This window comes from Salvelinus fontinalis, chromosome 37 (genome assembly GCF_029448725.1).
Source record: "Salvelinus fontinalis isolate EN_2023a chromosome 37, ASM2944872v1, whole genome shotgun sequence".
Lineage (NCBI taxonomy): Eukaryota > Metazoa > Chordata > Actinopteri > Salmoniformes > Salmonidae > Salvelinus > Salvelinus fontinalis.
In genome coordinates, this window is record NC_074701.1 from 31,632,714 (window position 1) to 31,652,814 (window position 20,101).

At 43.5% G+C, this 20,101-nt stretch overlaps 1 protein-coding gene across 2 annotated transcripts; it reads left to right on the forward strand.

Annotated features, from left to right (window-relative positions):
- Positions 1-2,168: 2,168 nt before the first annotated feature.
- Positions 2,169-20,101, forward strand: LOC129836523 (S-adenosylmethionine synthase-like). Of its 2 annotated transcripts, XM_055902821.1 has the most exons (9): positions 2,170-2,412; positions 12,093-12,170; positions 12,830-12,952; positions 13,165-13,421; positions 14,561-14,686; positions 14,838-14,930; positions 15,097-15,279; positions 15,505-15,638; positions 15,980-20,101. In XM_055902821.1, exons 1-9 carry the CDS (start codon positions 2,343-2,345, stop codon positions 16,080-16,082), a joined length of 1,167 nt encoding a protein of 388 aa, XP_055758796.1. In that variant the 5' UTR covers positions 2,170-2,342; the 3' UTR covers positions 16,083-20,101. The 2 variants fall into 2 exon arrangements, with proteins under 2 accessions (XP_055758797.1, XP_055758796.1); XM_055902822.1 differs by lacking the exon at positions 15,980-20,101 and having other exon boundaries at positions 2,169-2,412; positions 15,505-15,642.

The window sequence follows — 20,101 nt, forward strand, 5'->3', positions numbered from 1 at the left end:
AATTCTTGTTAAAATTCTCCTCTCATTTCTTGGAGTCAACATGAACTATTACCAGACCCAGATGTGTGTGTGACTGTGTGTATATATACCTCTGCACCATACAGTTATTCATATATGATTTGTATAATTGTATACAGTGCATTTGGAAAGTTTTCAGACCCTTTGACTTTCTGAATGCACTGTATATTCTCGTACAGTTTTGGGGAGTAGTGAACTACATTTAACTAGTAATTTAATTACATTTTGCAGTAGCTTGATAGTAGTTGAACTAAATTCAAATATTGGTAGTGTTTTCAGTAGTTAATAATTGTTTTGCTATGTAGTGGTGTAGCTACCTACTGGAACCACACACTACTTTTTTTAGCAAAAATAAAATATGGGTGAAGAAAGCAATAATGTCCTATCTTTTTACACAACAGACCAGCCTAATTTCCACTTAACATCCTTTTTGTGGGACAAATTCTCACTTTTTGTGTCACATGACTGGGCAGGGGCGCAGTCATGAGTGGAGCCAGGCCCAGCCACTGGGCAGCCAGGCCCAGCCAAGCAGAATTAGTTTTCCCACAAAAGCACTTTATGACAAACAGAAATAATCCTCAGTTTCATCTGGTGGCTGGTCTCAGACGATCCCGCAGGTGAAGAAGCTGGATGTGGAGGTCATTGGCTGGCGTGGACACACATGGTCTGCGGTTGTGAGGCCGGTTGGATGTACTGCCAAATTCTCTAAAACGACGTTGGAGGCGGCTTATGGTAGAGACATTTTTTCTTAACCCCCTAGAGTTGATTGACGCACCGGTGCGTCAATCTAAGTTACATAACAAGAAAATCCCCATCAAAATCCATCAGTTTAGGCCATAGATATCTGCATGTTTTGTATTGGATGCATTTTAATCCAAGGCATCTGCTGGTGTCGCACTTCAGCATCTGCAGTGAAAGGTGACAGAGCTAGAGCGGTGTTTGCCAGACCATAAGACATCCCGAAAATCGTTCTTCTCACAAACAAAGTCAGTTGTGTCCGATCGGTTTGACCTACAAACTCTCGACTTACAGTACATTTGTGTATTTTTTCATACTGTATGCCGTATCATCTAAAATACAGCATAAGTGTGACTTAAGCTTCCACCCCCGTGTGTGTGTAGAGTATCAACTGTTCTTTCATATTCCATCACTGTCAGAGCAGTAGGTCAGTGAGTCAGTGTACTCTCTATGTTTCCTACCACATCCCACACTCTTAGAAAAAAGGGTTCCAAAAGGGTTCTTTAGCTGTCCCCATAAGAGAACCCTTTTTGGTTCCAGGTAGAACCCTTTTGGGTTCCCTGTAGAACTGTCTGTGAAAAGGGTTTCCTTTAGAATCCTTCTTCAAAGGGTTGTCCTATTGGGGGGGTGTGTGTGTGTGTGTGTGTGTGTGTGTGTGTGTGTGTGTGTGTGTGTGTGTGTGTGTGTGTGTGTGTGTGTGTGTGTGTGTGTGTGTGTGTGTGTGTGTGTGTGTGTGTGTGTGTTTGTACCTTGCCACTACTAGGAAATTTGAAAAAGTACACATTTATTGCACAATGTAGCCCAAACAGTTGAAACCTGGCATACTTTCTAAACCATTACATACTGTGGTACGTAGAATACTTGCAACACTCTTTCAGTTACAACACCCAGAAATAGTGTGACACATAAACTACACAAATATTTCACCTATTTCCCTACCAGTAAAACTAGTTTTTTACATCCAGTAATAATGCCAAACCAATGTAGCTGAAGAAATGTAGTAAACACGATATATTGCATCATATGTTAAAGCCCCCCCCCTCTCTCTCTCTCTCTCTCTCTCTCTCTCTCTCTCTCTCTCTCCATACCTTTACACAGCCGAAGCTCCAACCTAGTGGAGATCTAACCTAAACCACCCATAGAATAGGGAGGAGGGGTATTTTCATGATAACTTTTTGCTTTCTACAGCACAACACAGGTTATTGGACTCCAGCAGCACCCCTGTGGAAGACAGAAGTGGTAGATTCCTTCCACCATTCGGGAGTGTGGAGAGAACTAAGGGTTAACTGGGGCTTTCTGAAAAGTTTAAATCCCCTCCCATCAACAACTCCCCCTGGAATGGTCTCACCCAGGGGTTCACATGACTTGCGTGTGTGTGTGTTTTTTCTTAGCAATATATAGGACCATGTTTAGATAGTCCAGGAGTTCTGTTGCATAGACAGCCAATTGGCAGCAACCCTCTCGCTCTCTCTTTTTTCTCTCTCCCTCACCTTCCCTCTCTCAAGAGAACGAGCTGGGATATAAAGCTCTCACTGGACATTTTATTTCAGTTTTTTTAGTGGTTCTGAGCACCTGCCTGTGTCAAAATGAGTGACGCTCTGCTGGATGATGGGTCCTTCATGTTCACTTCGGAGTCTGTTGGAGAGGGACATCCAGGTGAGTGTTCACCTGGCTGTATTCTACCTGCTCTTTACCTGCTCAATATCTTCTCTCTCTCTACCTGCTTTCTATCTACCTGCTCTCTCGCTACCTGCTCTCTCTCTACCTGCTCTCTCTCTACCTGCTCTTTACCTGCTCTCTACCTACCTGCTCTCTTTCTACCTGCTCTTTCTCTACCTGCTCTCTCTCTACCTGCTCTTTCTCTACCTGCTCTCTCTCTCTCTACCTGCTCTTTACCTGCTCTCTCTCTACCTGCTCTTTCTCTACCTGCTCTCTACCTACCTGCTTTCTACCTAATTGTTCTCTCTACCTGTTCTCTCGCTACCTGCTCTCTATCTACCTGATCTCTACCTACCTGCTCTCTCTCTACCTGCTCTCTCTCTACCTGCTCTTTCTCTACCTGCTCTCTCTCTCTCTACCTGCTCTTTACCTGCTCTCTCTCTACCTGCTTTCTACCTAATTGCTCTCTCTACCTGTTCTCTCTCTACCTGATCTCTCTCTACCTGCTCTCTCTCTACCTGCTCTTTCTCTACCTGCTCTCTCTCTACCTGCTCTTTACCTGCTCTCTACCTACCTGATCTCTCTCTACCTGCTCTTTCTCTACCTGCTTTCTACCTAATTGCTCTCTCTACCTGTTCTCTCTCTACCTGCTCTCTATCTACCTGATCTCTACCTACCTGCTCTCTCGCTACCTGCTCTCTCTCTACCTGCTCTCTCTCTACCTGCTCTTTCTCTACCTGCTCTCTCTCTCTACCTGCTCTTTACCTGCTCTCTACCTACCTGCTCTCTCTCTACCTGCTCTCTCTCTCTACCTGCTCTTTACCTGCTCTCTACCTACCTGCTCTCTCTCTCTACCTGCTCTTTCTCTACCTGCTCTCTACCTACCTGCTTTCTACCTAATTGCTCTCTCTACCTGTTCTCCCTCTACCTGTTCTCTACCTACCTGCTCTCTACTTAATTGCTCTCTCTCTACCTCCTCTCTACCTGTTCTCTCTCTAGCTGTTCTCCCTCTACCTGCTCTCTATCTACCTGTTCTCTCTCTAGCTGTTCTCCCTCTACCTGCTCTCTATCTACCTGCAATCTACCTACCTGATCTCTGTCACACGGAATGACGCTGTTGAGATGAAGCAGGTACGGGGAGTAAAACATTTAATTATAACAGACAGAGACAGGAACAGCGTCAGAAACAAATATCAAAATCAAAATACAAAAACAATGCAATGCAGCAGCGGGGAACAGAGCTGGGGAACAGACAAATATAGGGGAGGAAATAACAGGTGATAAGTGAGTCCAGGTGAGTCCAATAACGCTGAAGCGAGTGACGAGGGAGGGCAGGTGTGATTGATGATGGCAGGAGCTTGTGATGCAGGGTAATCTGGCGCCCTCAAGCGCCAGGGGAAGGGAAGAGCGGGAGCAGACGTGACAATCTCTCTCTACCTGCTCTCTCTCTACCTGTTCTCTCTCTACCTGTTCTCTCTCTCTACCTGCTCTCTCTCTACCTGCTCTCTCTCTACCTGCTCTCTCTCTACCTGCTCTCTCTCTACCTGCTCTCTCTCTCTACCTGTTCTCTCTCTACCTGCTCTCTCTCTCTACCTGTTCTCTATCTACCTGCTCTCTACCTACCTGCTCTCTACCTACCTGCTCTCTCTCTACCTGCTTTCTCTCTACCTGTTCTCTCTCTACCTGCTCTCTCTCTCTACCTGTTCTCTCTCTACCTGTTCTCTATCTACCTGCTCTCTACCTACCTGTTCTCTCTCTACCTGTTCTCTCTCTACCTGCTCTCTCTCTACGTGTTCTCTATCTACCTGTTCTCTACCTACCTGTTCTCTATCTACCTGTTCTATCTCTACCTGTTCTCTCTCTACCTGTTCTCTCTCTCTACCTGCTCTCTATCTACCTGCTCTCTATCTACCTGCTCTCTCTCTACCTGCTCTCTATCTACCTGCTCTCTCTCTACCTGCTCTCTCTCTACCTGCTCTCTCTCTACCTGCTCTCTCTCTACCTGTTCTTTCTCTACCTGTTCTTTCTCTACCTGCTCTCTATCTACCTGCTCTCTATCTAATTGCTCTCTCTACCTGTTCTCACTCTACCTGCTCTCTACCTACCTGCTCTGTCTACCTGATCTCAACCTACCTGCAATCTATCTACCTGCTCTCTATCTACCTGCTCTCTACCTACCTGCTCTGTCTACCTGATCTCAACCTACCTGCAATCTATCTACCTGCTCTCTATCTACCTGATCTCAACCTACCTGCAATCTATCTATCTGCTCTGTATCTAATTGCTCTCTCTACCTGTTCTCTCTCTACCTGTTCTCTCTCTACCTGTTCTCTATCTACCTGCTCTCTATCTACCTGCTCTCTCTCTGCCTGTTCTCTCTCTACCTGTTCTCTCTCTACCTGCTCTCTATCTACCTGCTCTCTCTCTACCTGTTCTCTCTCTACCTGTTCTCTCTCTACCTGCTCTCTATCTACCTGCTCTCTCTCTGCCTGCTCTCTATCTACCTGCTCTCTATCTACCTGTTCTCTATCTACCTGCTCTCTATCTACCTGCTCTCTATCTACCTGCTCTCTACCTACCTGCTCTCTCTACCTGCTCTCTCTCTCTACCTGCTCTCTATCTACCTGCTCTCTACCTACCTGCTCTCTACCTACCTGCTCTCTACCTACCTGCTCTTCAACAGTACTCCCACTCTCTAGCTGTGGCCCCCACAGCAATAGCCTGTACCTGTCATATGTAGGTTGAATAGTGACTCAATGTTGATAATGCACATTATACATTTGATGCATGGCCACAGTTTGATACAATCATGGTTCAAGTGTATATAGCACCAGGTCAATCAATCAAACAAATCAGGTGGGTGCAATTCATTATCAGGTAGGACAAAAAAAAACAGCATTAGTACGGGCCTCGTAGGGTAGCATCTGAATACCCCTGGTATATAGTATGTTATACAACAGGTGGGTCAAATCCTGAATGCTGATTGGTTAAAACCGCATTCCGGCCTCCCGGGTGGCGCAGTGGTCTAGGGCACTGCATCGCAGTGCTAACTGCGCCACCAGAGTCTCTGGGTTCGCCCCCAGGCTCTGTCGAGGCCGGCCGCGACCGGGAGGTCCGTGGGGCAACGCACAATTGGGCTAGCGTCGTCCGGGTTAGGGAGGGTTTGGCCGGTAGGGATTTCCTTGTCTCATCGCGCTCCAGCGACTCCTGTGGCGGGCTGGGCGCAGTGCGCGCTAACCAAGGTAGCTAGGTGCACGGTGTTTCCTCCGACACATTGGTGCGGCTGGCTTCCGGGTTGGAGGCGCGCTGTGTTAAAGAAGCAGTGCGGCTTGGTTGGGTTGTGCCTTGGAGGACGCATGGCTTTCGACCTTCGTCTCTCCCGAGCCCGTATGGGAGTTGTAGCGATGAGACAAGATAGTAATTACTAGCGATTGGATACCACAAAAATTGGGGAGAAAAGGGGATAAAAAAAATATATATATATATTTTTAAAAAACGCATTCCAGCTGGCTAACGGTTAAAACCGTTACCACCGGCTAAATCTATGACATTAAAATGCCTATTTACTCGGTTCCATCTGACTGCACAATCCACTGTCTCATCAGCCCAGACAAGCAATTTATCAACATGATCTCTACTATAAAAAACATCTTGACATTATCTCACATTTCTTTTAGACTAACATTTAGTTTTTAACAGTGGAGATTTGTATAAACCTTGCTGTCTGTCTCTCCAACATTTGCAACAATGTTTCGATCTCCTGCTGTCCCATAGTAATGAACGTGTCATGAGTCGGGACAAGACAGACAGGCAGGCAGCGTTTCTCAGCTGGTCAAAATCATAATTCAGCTGGCATCATTTTTATGGATATAAAAAAAAAGGTCAAACGAACAAAGTGCAGCTAGTTTGCAGTCTTTCCAGCTGCAGTTTGAAGTGATTGTGTTAGCTGTGTTGTTAGCTGTGTTGTTGGCTAGCTCCTCTGAACAACAGTGTCCTGACGACTGAGCACATTTTTTATGCCTGGTGAAATAGCGCCTCATTAGCTCATTGTTATGGATGTATCCAAAGAAATGTCACTAGAAAACAGCTTAAACAGACGCAAATGCAGCTACTTTGTTGTTATTCTGGCTCCACTTTTTGATGTGACTAAGTTAGCCGTAGTTCGCTAGCTAGCCAGCAAGGGATAAGAATGTTGCCAGCCAGTATGGCAATGGAATGAATGACTGGGTTGCGTCCATAGATACAGAACAAAAAGAATGAACGACTGGGTCGCGTCCATAGATACAGAACAAAAAGACTGAACGACTGGGTCGCGTCCATAGATACAGAACAAAAAGACTGAACGACTGGGTCGCGTCCATAGATACAGAACAAAAAGACTGAACGACTGGGTCGCGTCCATAGATACAGAACAAAAAGACTGAACGACTGGGTCGAGTCCATAGATACAGAACAAAAAGACTGAAAGACTGGGTCGCGTCAATAGATACAGAACAAAAAGACTGAACGACTGGGTCGCGTCCATAGATACAGAACAAAAAGACTGAAAGACTGGGTCGCGTCAATAGATACAGAACAAAAAGACTGAACGACTGGGTCGAGTCCATAGATACAGAACAAAAAGACTGAACGACTGGGGCGCGTCCATAGATACAGAACAAAAAGACTGAACGACTGGGGCGCGTCTCTAGCAACCGAACCGATAGAGGGAACGACCAGCCGGCTTGAGTAGCAACCCTAGACTTGTGTCGGGACTGTATGTTGTGGAAGGATGAATAGTATTAATAAATTAATCAAAATAACGTTTTTAATGAAAATATGTCAATCATTATTTGAATATGTTGGTAACCCGTTGTATATGGGATAATGCCCTCAAAGCCGGTGTCTGGAGGATATATTTGCACGGAGGAAGTTACAGCTGTTAATCTGTCTGTGTTCCTTGAACAAACACTTACACATTTACTATGAGAGCAAATGAATGGTATTCCATTGATAGACTACCCCATTGACACGTGGCAGGCTCTCATCATTACCACTCTCTCCACCCCGCCCCTCTCTCTGTCTCACTCTTTCTCTCTCTCTCTCTTTCTGTCTCAGTCTCTCCACCCCCCCCCCCCCCACTCTCTCTGTTTCTCCCTCTCCACCTCCCCTCTCTATCTGTCTCTGTCTCTCTCTCTATCTGTCTCTCTCTCTATCTGTCTCTCTCTCTATCTCTCTCTCTCTATCTGTCTCCCTCTCTATCTGTCTCTCTCTCTCTGTCTCTCTCTCTCTGAGGGGGATGTTGAGTAGAGGTCTGATGTAGAGTTGCATGGCTGAGAGAGCGGGGGAGAGAGAGTGACGTGTGTGCGTGTATGTGTGTGTGTGCAATGTTACTGTTTAATTTGGCTGTTATTGTAACGTGTGCATTCTGATACAGCAACCAAACGGTCTGATGTCTCCCCTCCAAACAGGTTAAATTCCCATCCAATCAGATGTGCTAACACCTACTCTGCCCTCTTTGGGCTAGATTAACCAAACTGGTCAGAACCTGTGTTGACCCTCTGCTGACCCTGTGTGAGAATACCTCCAGAAATCTACACAGTCACACACATATACACAGATGTATACATACCCTCTGCTCAGGCAGACTCATTAAACACAAATGCGTGTTTTGGAGCATGCCCCTGGCTTTCTGTAAATACTTTTTAATTTTTTTTATTGTGCCGTCTGTTTTGCTTAATATAAGGAATTTGAAATGATTTATACTTTTACTTTTGATACTTAAGTATATTTTAGCGACTCCATTTACTTTCGATAATTAAGTATATTTTAAACCAAATACTTTTAGACTTTTACTCAAGTAGTACTTTACTGGGTGACTTTTACTTTTACTTGAGTAATTTTCTATTAAGGTATCTTTACTTTTACTCAAGTATGACAATTGAGCACTTTTTCCACCACTGCAGTCACATCAGGAGAACAATGCCACACCACTGAAGCCAAACCATGAGATCACACCAGGCCAAGTGGAGAACAAATACAAATGAAATTGTTAGGGATGTTGCCACAACAACAAAGTATAGGCCTATACTTCTGTCACGTTCGTCGTATGGAGGAAGAGAGGAGGACCAAGGCGCAGCGTGATACGAATACATTCTTCTATTTATTTAACACGAAACGAAGAACACTTAAACAAACTAATCAAAACGAACGTGAAGCTATATATATAAAGTGCAGACACAAGCAACAAATACATAGACAATAACCCACGAAATCCCTAAAGAATATGGCTGCCTAAATATGGTTCCCAATCAGAGACAATGATAAACAGCTGCCTCTAATTGAGAACCAATCTAGGCCACCATAGACATACAAACACATAGACTAGAAAACACCCCATAAACATACAAAACCCCTAGACAAGACAAACACATAAATCCCCCATGTCACACCCTGACCTAACCAAAATAATAAAGAAAACAAAGATAACTAAGGCCAGGGCGTGACAACTTCATTTGTATATCTCTGTGTTCTCGGAAGCCTGTTTGATTTCTTAAAGCTAGAATCCTTAGTTGCTACATCCATTTTTGGACTTAAAATTGATTCTTGAAGAATATAACTTATACAGTATATCACAAAAGTGAGTACACCCCTCACATTTTTGTAAATATTTGAGTATATCTTTTCATGTGATAACACTGAAGAAATGACACTTTGCTACAATGTAAAGTAGTGAGTGTATAGCTTGTATAACAGTGTACATTTGCTGTCCCCTCAAAATAACTCGACACACAGCCATTAATGTCTAAACCGCTGGCAACAAAAGTGAGTACACCCCAAAGTGAAAATGTCCAAATTGGGCCCAATTAGCCATTTTCCCTCCCCGGTGTCATGTGACTTGTTAGTGTTACAAGGTCTCAGGTGTTAATGGGTAGCAGGTGTGTTAAATTTGGTGTCATCGCTCTCACACTCCCTCATACTGACTGGTCACTGGAAGTTCAACATGGCACCTCATGGCAAAGAACTCTCTGAGGATCTGAAAAAAAGAATTGTTGCTCTACATAAAGATGGCCTGGGCTATAAGAAGATTGCCAAGACCCTGAAACTGAGCTGCAGCACGGTGGCCAAGACCATACAGCGGTTTAACTGGACAGGTTCCACTCAGAACAGGCCTCGCCATGGTCAACCAAAGAAGTTGAGTGCACGTGCTCAGCGTCATATCCAGAGGTTGTCTTTGGGAAATAGACGTATGAGTGCTGCCAGCATTGCTGCAGAGGTTGAAGGGGTGGGGGGTCAGCCTGTCAGTGCTCAGACCATACGCCGTATACTGCATCAAATTGGTTTGCATGGCTGTCGTCCCAGAAGGAAGCCTCTTCTAAAGATGATGCACAAGAAAGCCCGCAAACAGTTTGCTGAAGACAAGCAGACTAAGGACATGGATTACTGGAACCATGTCCTGTGGTCTGATGAGACCAAGATAAACTTATTTGGTTCAGATGATGTCAAGCGTGTGTGGCGGCAACCAGGTGAGGAGTACAAAGACAAGTGTGTCTTGCCTACAGTCAAGCATGGTGGTGGGAGTGTCATGGTCTGGGGCTGCATGAGTGCTGCCGGCACTGGGGAGCTACAGTTCATTGAGGGAAACATGAATGCCAACATGTACTGTGACATACTGAAGCAGAGCATGATCCCCTGCTTTCAGAGACTGGGCCGCAGAGCAGTATTCCAACATGATAACGACCCCAAACACATCTCCGATACAACCACTGCCTTGCTAATGAAGCTGAGGGTAAAGGTGATGGACTGGCCAAGCATGTCTCCAGACCTAAACCCTATTGAGCATCTGTGGGGCATCCTCAAATGGAAGGTGGAGGAGTGCAAGGTCTCTAACATCCACCAGCTCCGTTTTGTCGTCATGGAGGAGTGGAAGAGGACTCCAGTGGCAACCTGTGAAGCTCTGGTGAACTCCATGCCCAAGAGGGTTAAGGCAGTGCTGGAAAATGACGGTGGCCACACAAAATATTGACACTTTGGGCCCAATTTGGACATTTTCACTTAGGGGTGTACTCACTTTTGTTGCCAGCGGTTTAGACATTAATGGCTGTGTGTTGAGTTATTTTGAGGGGACAGCAAATTTACACTGTTATACGAGCTGTACACTCACTACTTTACATTGAAGCAAAGTGTCATTTCTTCAGTGTTGTCACATGAAAAGATATACTCAAATTTTTACAAAAATGTGAGGGGTGTACTCACTTTTGTGATATACTGTAAATGCCTCATGAGCTTTGTAAATAACAAACACTGTATAGCCTCAAAACATAGTTAAAACTGAAATGTTTATATAATTGATGGTCAGTCCTCTGTCTATGAATTTGAGTGGTTACATTTCTCCAGACCCACCCCTCAGCTTCTCTCTCTCTCTCTCTCTCTCTCTCTCTCTCTCGCTCTCGCTCTCGCTCTCGCTCTCTCTCTCTGAAGGAAAGCCACCAGGTTCTCTGCTACAATGTGCCGTTGGCTTGGCCTTGCAGACAGGCTTTAGTACACACTAGTCCAACTGATAACAAATATGAGGTCTGTACTGTTCCCACACATAGTGTAAACTGGTTAGGCTTCCTTCCGTCCACAGTGGAAGAGACAGCATAGCTACAATGTTGCATTGCATTGAAGAATGCTTTATCCAGTGGGGACATGTACACAGCTTTGTCCACTGGGTACATGGTTGTTTGTAGCTAGTTGGCCGAAGCAGACACAACTGACACCCATAAGTCTTTCCAAGCTATTGTTCCAATGTCCAACTGTTCCACTGATAATCAACATCATATGTACCCTGTAGTATAATATTATAGTCCATTAAAAATGGGATGTTGGTGTTGAAGCAGACACATGCTACACGTTGCTTCAGAGTGGTCAGACAGAGAGGGAGAGAAGATGAATGCAGGGGACTGTAGTATTGTTCTACCACTGCTGTGCAGTGACACTGGGACAGTTTGAAAAACACACTGGGAACTGGAATGAGATCCCAAACATTCCCAACTAGATCTTTAATATTCATTTGATCACTCTGTTGTCGCAGATCATTTTCCTGCGCAGAAGGAAATGCAAATTGTAGTGTATTCAAGATTTAAAAAGGCTTCTATAGTTTGTAATTTCCACTTTAAAATGTCAGACTTGATTTGCCCTGATGAAATATGTATCAACCCGTACAAAAATGGCCATGAATTATAATTATTCACATTTCCTGTTGCTGCAGGATAATTTTTTCTGCTGTGAGAGGCAGGGTCAAATCTGTACAGTGCAAACTGGACTTCACCTTGAACGAATAACGTACTGTAAATCAATGTTACATAATATATTTAGCCAGTTACAATTTGACTCAATCCTTCATGCAGCATACTGTATAAGGCTGCATTCATACAGAGCTGTTTGACTGTGTGTGGTGGGGAAAACATTGGTTGTGAAAAATACTGCTCTTTTGTACTCTGGGATTATCCCAGCAAAAGGAATGTGTCACTTTTTAAAAGTTTCACAAGTTCAATGGGTACAATCCTGTTCGTGAGGAAATTATTAATTCGCATCACGCTCAAATACACTTTGTTTCAGTGTGCTTATGATTCAAGCCATGTGCTGGGTGGCGGGCCTCTCTAAAGACTCATTTCTTTATTCTTGTCCTCTTTCTATCCTTTGTTCTTCTCCAGACAAGATCTGTGACCAGATCAGTGATGCTGTCCTGGATGCTCACCTGAAGCAGGACCCAAATGCCAAGGTCGCCTGTGGTGAGTGAGGGTGGAGGGACACATTTAAATGAAACACAGAATAACAAGATGTTTTGTGAGTGAAGGCCACACACATTTGAATGTAACATCCAGAATACAAGGTTGCTGGGTTGGGGGACATATTTAAATGAAACACAGAATACAAGGTTGCTTGTGGTAAATTAGAGGGAAGGGGACACATTTAAGTGAAACACACAGAGCAACAAACAATAACAATGTTCCAAAAGTATTTCACATTTTATTCCTACTGAGTTCTGTCTGAAGCTAGCACTTCTTTCTACTTTGTTTGAACTCAAACCCTTTCATATTCTCTTACATAACTTCTTAACTTCCAAGAAATAACTCAAAGAAATAAACTATTATAACAGTTAGGACACAACACATAAGAAACCCACTGACCCCATATTGGGATATTGACCTAATGACACAAGTGTACATTCTACACTATGAACTCAAAAAAATAAATGGTTGTTATTGATCCCTAGCTAAATTTTGAAATACCTTACGAATCAATGACACACAACTTGTGACACACTTCCATAGAATACCACTGATCTGAAGATATAAAGTGTCCTAGGTTGTTCTTACATAAGTACAAAGTGTCCTAGGTTGTTATAACACAGTTCTAAAGTGGTAATGCTTATCTTCACCCTGCGTAGAGACGGTTTGTAAGACTGGCATGGTGCTGCTGTGTGGAGAGATCACGTCCCGGGCCAACGTAGACTACCAGAAGGTTGTCAGAGACACCATACAACACATTGGTTACGACAACTCAGACAAAGGTGAGAAACAGGCTTCTGTTGTATCAAACAGGTATGTTTTCTACTGAAACGGATTGGTCTATATCCATACTGTAGTGTAGGAAGCACAATCCAGAGAATCAGAAACATAGAGGGGTAATAATAATGACTCTCTTTCTCTTGCTCTTTCACTTCCTCTCTCTCTCTCTCTCTCTCTCCCGCTCTTCCTTTCTCCCTCCTCTCACTCTCCCCAGGTTTTGACTATAAGACGTGTAATGTGTTGGTGGCTCTGGAGCAGCAGAGTCCAGACATCGCTCAGGGTGTCCACATCGACAGGAAAGAGGAAGACATGGGAGCTGGAGACCAGGGTCTGATGTTTGGCTACGCTACTGACGAGACAGAGGAGTGCATGCCTCTCACCATCGTCCTGGCTCACAAACTCAATTCCAAGATGGCCGAACTCAGACGCAACGGAACCATCCCCTGGCTCCGCCCCGACTCTAAAACACAAGTGAGACTGAGAGAATTACCAATGAACTCTCTCTCTCCCTCATTCTCTCTCTGAGGGGGGATATGTGAGGAGAGAAGTGGTGTAGGGTTGTATACAGGCTTCTCATAGCAGAGAAAGAGAGAAAGGGAAAAGAGAAAAGGGGAGAGAAGTAAGGAAGAGAGAGAAAGAAAAGTGAGAGGTTGCCACTAGGAAGTTGTTACCATGAGTCCATTTGACTAGTCTGTTTATACCGCTGAGTGGGAATGAGTTGACCCCTAACCCCATGTAGTAAGACTAGTCTGGAGTAGAAGAGACCGGCTGTGCTCTCGTAAATCACAGCAAAGGGTCGTTATGATCTCTAACCCCCTAGTTCCTACCTCTCCTCCTAGTTCCTACCTCTCCTCCTAGTTCCTACCTCTTCGCCTAGCACCTACCTCTCCTCCTAGTTCCTACCTCTTCTCCTGGTTCCTACCTCTTCTCCTGGTTCCTACCTCTCCTCCTCGTTCCTACCTCTCCTCCTCGTTCCTACCTCTTCTCCTATCACCTACCTCTTCTCCTAGCACCTACTCCCTTCAACATTCACAGATCTGAAAGGACTGGATAGGTGTCAGTAATGTGGTGGTAGCTCTACTGAGTTTGCCCTACACTACATGTCTTAGGTTCAAGTTGGGAGAAGGGGCAAGGAGCTGAAATGGAACAGACCAACATCCAATGGATTCCTTCCTCAGGCAGCTGTAACCTAATGGGCACTTCTCGAGTTCCTAAGATTCCTATGAGCGGGAAGTGAAGAGGGAAGGGTCTCCAGTTTAAGGGGTATTTTTGAGGGGGGCTGGAAGAGGACTGGCCCAAAATAGGACCTTGTGAGAGGGGTTACATTCAGGTATTTGGGGGTGGAGGTCTGAGTTGAACTCCAAATGCCGTAAATTGTCATTTTTGAGGTGATCAATCAACTGTTGGGTGAGCTCCAATTGATTGGTTGATAAAGCTATTAAAAAAATATATAAAATCCATCCACGTCTGAAGTTCAGTTCAGTTCACCAAGGCCCTTAGAAAACTTTGATATCCAAAAACATTGACAGTATCTTGCCTTCAGGACTGAGAAACACAAAAACAAATCCACAACAGAACATCCCTCATCCCTCTCTCCTCTCCTCCCTCAGGTGACAGTACACTATGAGCAGGAGCACGGGGCAGTGATCCCTATAAGGGTCCACACCGTGGTCATCTCTGTTCAACACGATGACTTCATTGGCCTGGAGGAACAGAAGGAGGTGCTCAAGGAGAAGGTATGTGGTAGATGCTACTGCTAGGAAGATCATTTCAGTACTCGGCCAACGTATCTGTATGTGTGGCCCTGGTGGTGAACGCAATGTAAAGCACTTTGATGCCGAGTGAAAGGCTTCATACAGACGCAATCTATTATGCCCCTCCCACCAGGTGATCAAGGTAGTGGTTCCAGCTAAGTACCTGGATGATAAGACCATCTACCATCTTCAGCCCAGTGGACGCTTCGTCATCGGAGGACCCCAGGTGAATTTCAGAACCTAAATGGGTGCAATCACGCATGTGAACAAACACAAGTTTACTCACCTCACCTTCACACACACATCTCTCATTCTTTAAAGACCAAAGGGTATTATGCAAGATCAGATCTTAAAGCAGCCATAATATCAACCCCCTCTTCCTCCTCTGCCAGGGTGATGCTGGAGTGACGGGTAGGAAGATCATCGTTGATACGTACGGAGGCTGGGGGGCCCATGGTGGGGGAGCTTTCTCTGGTAAAGACTTCTCCAAGGTGGATCGCTCGGCTGCCTATGCTGCCCGCTGGGTGGCCAAGTCCCTGGTCAAGGCCAAACTGTGCAGGAGGGTGCTGGTTCAGGTGAGGTCTCGTCACAGTTATCTAGGTTCTCCACTTTATGGGTTCTCCTCCTCAATATAATACCAACCAAATACATTAGTTCTCCTGACAGATCTGACATCAGTTAATTCCTTTTTACTTTATACTGTCATGATTGTCACTAATGCTGTAGATTTCCTCAGTGGTTTGTGTTAAGTCTCAAACGTTGACATTAGCATTCAGGGCATTCTGTGTGTGTGACTGTAGGTATCCTACGCTATCGGAGTGGCCCACCCTCTGTCCATCTCCGTGTTCACCTACGGCTCGTCACAAAAGTCAGAGAGAGAGCTGCTGCAGATCGTAAACAAGAACTTTGACCTACGACCTGGTGTCATTGTCCGGTAAACACCTCACCTTTGCAGTCACTCCAGCTTGTCATCAAAGGAAAACTGTTGTTTGTAACATGTAGTCGTAGATCATTGCACACATCCCTATTAACCATAGAGGTTTATATCAGCTTGAAGGTCATATTATTAGCTCAGTTACGGAACCCATCTTGAGAGCTGCAAACACCTCTAACGTTTTAGTTCACTCAGTTCACGTTAGTCATGCTTATCATGTCATTGACAGATTTGTGTGGACTTTTAAGTTACTCAAGCAGTCGTAGTGTACATTCGTGTAGCAACTGCTGTTACAGGTGTCTTTCCCACCTCTGATATGTGTTTTATCTCTCTCTCCACAGGGAACTGAACCTGAAGAGGCCAATCTACCAGAAGACAGCGTGCTACGGCCACTTTGGCCGGAGTGAGTTTACCTGGGAAGTCCCCAAGGAGCTCAACTACTAAACATCTCCCCCTCGTGGTCAAGTATATAACAAGCTCTTAAACACCCCCGTGGTCAAGTATATAACAAGCTCTTAAACACCCCCGTGGTCAAGTATATAACAAGCTCTTAAACACCCCCGTGGTCAAGTATATAACAAGCTCTTAAACACCCCCGTGGTCAAGTATATAACAAGCTCTTAAACACCCCCGTGGTCAAGTATATAACAAGCTCTTAAACACCCCCGTGGTCAAGTATATAACAAGCTCTTAAACACCCCCGTGGTCAAATATATAACAAGCTCTTAAACACCCCCGTGGTCAAGTATATAACAAGCTCTTAAACACCCCCGTGGTCAAATATATAACAAGCTCTTAAACACCCCCGTGGTCAAATATATAACAAGCTCTTAAAAACCCCCGTGGTCAAGTATATAACAAGCTCTTAAACATCAACCCCCTGGTGGTCAAGTATATAACGATCCCTCCCAGAGATAGAAAACAGGCCCCCTCTAGAGGCTACAACCACAAATGGTTCTGCTTTTTCATTGGCTAGTGTTGGGGTTATGGTTTAGGATTAGGGTGAAAGGATGTTTTTGGTTAGTGCTAAACAATCATTTATGTGATTGTAGCCCATAGAGGGGATTTGTTTGTTTATGCTTCTTATCTTGAATGAGAGGGGAATCGCTATTCTCCCTCCCTCCCTCCCTCCCTCTCTCTCCTCCATCTCTTTTTCTATCACATTAAACATTTCAGTCAATAGAGAGGATGAACTCACTGTGATTTTAATCAGACAATCCACACATTTTCATTCAGATAAAAGGTGTCCTTTGTGTCTCACTTATGTGTCTCACTTATGTGCCTTAGTATCAAAACAATGACATGTTAGAAGTATTACATATGCAGAAGTATTTATTCACACTCACTCTGGACAAATAGTGATTCCATTGTCACTTCTGCTATTAAACAAAGAAACAAAAAAACAAATTAAATTAATAAATAAAGTTAAATATTGAAAAAAATATATATATATAAAGCAGAGAATTGTGAATTCATCCAACTGTGAATTGGTGATGTGCGGTTTGACTCATAACCAGCAATCGGTTTAGGGGCATGAAATACAGTATTGTGTGGATGAAGGGCGGGTGAGTGGCGGGCAGGTTGAATAAAGAGAAAACAATGCATTAAAAATCCATAAATATATAATTCTTGTGCAATTCATATCTATGGGCTATTTTTATCTGGCGTTAGTCCGTAGCCTGAGCGCCTAACTGTAGCGTGCCAAATACATGCAAATTCTCAAATGCTTTTGGGAATTTGGACAGAAAAAGTTTGTCGATGCACTGAGGCAAAAAAGGACAATGTCGGAGTTTAATTCAATAAGAGAAAAGCTGAGAAATTGAATGTTGAAAATAAATAGAAGGGAAGACCAGGGAAAGATTTGGTAACGTGGTAACAGTGCCAGCTATGTTATGTGTGATAATTGTGAGACGCTATACAAATTCGATAGTCACAAGACCTGGACTTCAAAATGCACGTCAAGGGAACTGTTCGGTTCAGATGGGTTAAATGGAAAAGTGACATAACTGTAGGTCTACAACCCTTAACATAACCTGAAATAATATTAACTCCTGAAAAATTAAGCATTTGTTGCAGTAAAATTATACACCAAATGTACATTTTGACTCGTAACAGGAGTAAAGAAATATTATGGGTTGAGACAGTGAGCGGTTAGGGTCCGTCTGTAAAGGTGGAGGTGCCATCTTTATCAGCATCATAAAAGCTGATCGTATTTCAACCACATAAAATATGCATCCAAGCCGAACTGAAATCTTATCAAAAACATGTTGGGTCATTTTAACACCTTTTAATTTCCTGAAAACCAATCAAACTGATTTTATTTATTGGGAATATTATTGGGAATATCCAACATTTGGAAATTGTACTCACCCGCAACCTGCATTTATAATGACTCCCGGGTTAGGAAGATTAAATGACTGCCGGGTTAGGAAAACAAAAATATCAGACTACCTAAAGCATTTCACTGTAAGGTCTACTACACCTGTTGTTTTCGGCGCATGTGATAAATACAATTTGATTTGATCTAAACTGGAATACCATTACAGTAAAAGATGCAAGAAGTCCAAGTAACAGATTGGATTAGTTTCGAAAAAGTTATGTTATTTATGAGTAGCATAATATTAATTAATCAATCATCAATCAATGTATATGCAAAAACATATTGAAACATGTTGACAGCAGATGGGAGTTTTATTCATAACATTGCTAATTTAGCTAGCTAACATACATTTTGAGAAAACAAGCTATATTAACTGGCTAGGTAGTAACGTTTGGTGGTCAATGAGACTGAGAGCTAGCTAACCAGCTGAGCTAGCAAACAATGTAACAAGTATCATTTCGGATTTGAAAAATGCTCCATCAATTGGCTCTGCATTTCAGGAGTCACAGTAGCAAATACTCCTGGTGTACTATTCAATGATTTAGCCATTTAAACATGACTTTTGAAGAAAACTCTGTTTGTGCCGTAGCCCTCACTGGCTTTCATGTGATTTAGGGTGCGTTCGTAAATTCAATCAGGAGTGCCAGAGTGCGCTCAGAGTGCTCTCAGGAAATTCATAAATTCAGAGCGTTTCGTTCTCGCTGCGTTCAGAGCGGACACTGGACACTCGGGCGGAGGAGTAGGGTTGATCGAGTGTTCTGGCCTAGCTTGCTAGCTACTTCCAGCCACAAACGAGAGAACAAATCATTCTGACCATTTCACTCGCCCTAGCAGAGCTGGTTAGGCTGTTTTCATGTTATCCAGAGCGTTGATGACTAACTGCTGCAAGCTACAATTTAATTATGCTTTTTTTTGCCGACGTTTACTGACACCGGCCATATTCAACGGGTGTTGAGCGTTCGTAAATCCGTCAGTTATTCTGCGCTCTGGTACACTCAGACGAGAGTGCTCTGAAACCAGAGTAGATAGCCGGAGAGAATGTAAGAACCTTAAACGTGAGCTTGTCCATGTGTGGGATGTCAGACTCGACGACAGTTGTTACCCATTGGAGCGCTGCGATTGGTTGTCCAACATTTTGGGGCGGGGCTTAGCTGAGGGTCAATTGTGACGCTCGACTACTTTTTAATGCTTTTTTATGTTTATTCAGAAAATATATACATGTAGTGATGTCTTATGTTTGTATTGTATTGTAATTTGAAATGTTATATTAAAACAATTAAATACTAAACGATTACAAAAAAATATATATATATTATCCCCTCCACTCTGTCCACATCACCTCAAGATGGTGCTATAAATCCTGTATTGGTATTCATCCATAATCGAAGCGGAATATGTATCTGCGGGTTCAAACCACAACCTTCAATCAACCAAATATTAGAAGGGAGATCACCCTCTAACTTGGTTTTCGGATGTAGTTACAACTCTTATCTTTGTTCTGTATCAAACTGGTTTATATTATATGTAGATTTGTAAAGATCAAATTCACAAGTCTTAATTTTGTAATTATATCATCAATACTGCAGGACAGTTTTTACAATGCACTACTACTATTACACAACACCAACAACAGGTATGCAGTCAGACGACACAGGTCTCTTATCCCAGGGAGGTTTTGAGCTGTATACTGTACCTCTTACCAGTGTGTTACAGTTGACCAAATCTAGCAGTAGAAATAGCTTTGAAGAATAAGGCTTTATAACCACTTAAGGCATCATAAGGATGCTTAATAACTGTTCTTAAGGCCTTATAATACTTTATGATGTGTCTATGAACCCCTGCTCAGTCCTGTTTGACTAAATGCTATTTGTATCTTCATCTGTAGTCTAGAGCTATTGTAGAGCTGCTGCTGGGATCTCGCTGTAAACAATATTTGCCACCTTGAATGAACTGTTCTCATCTCTGATGTCTGATAAGGTTTGATGTATTTAGTATTCTGACTTGAATGTGAGTTAATTGTTGTGATTATTTTACTATAGGCATAAATAGTCTATGAATAAATTGCCAAAGTGCATGCTGCCAA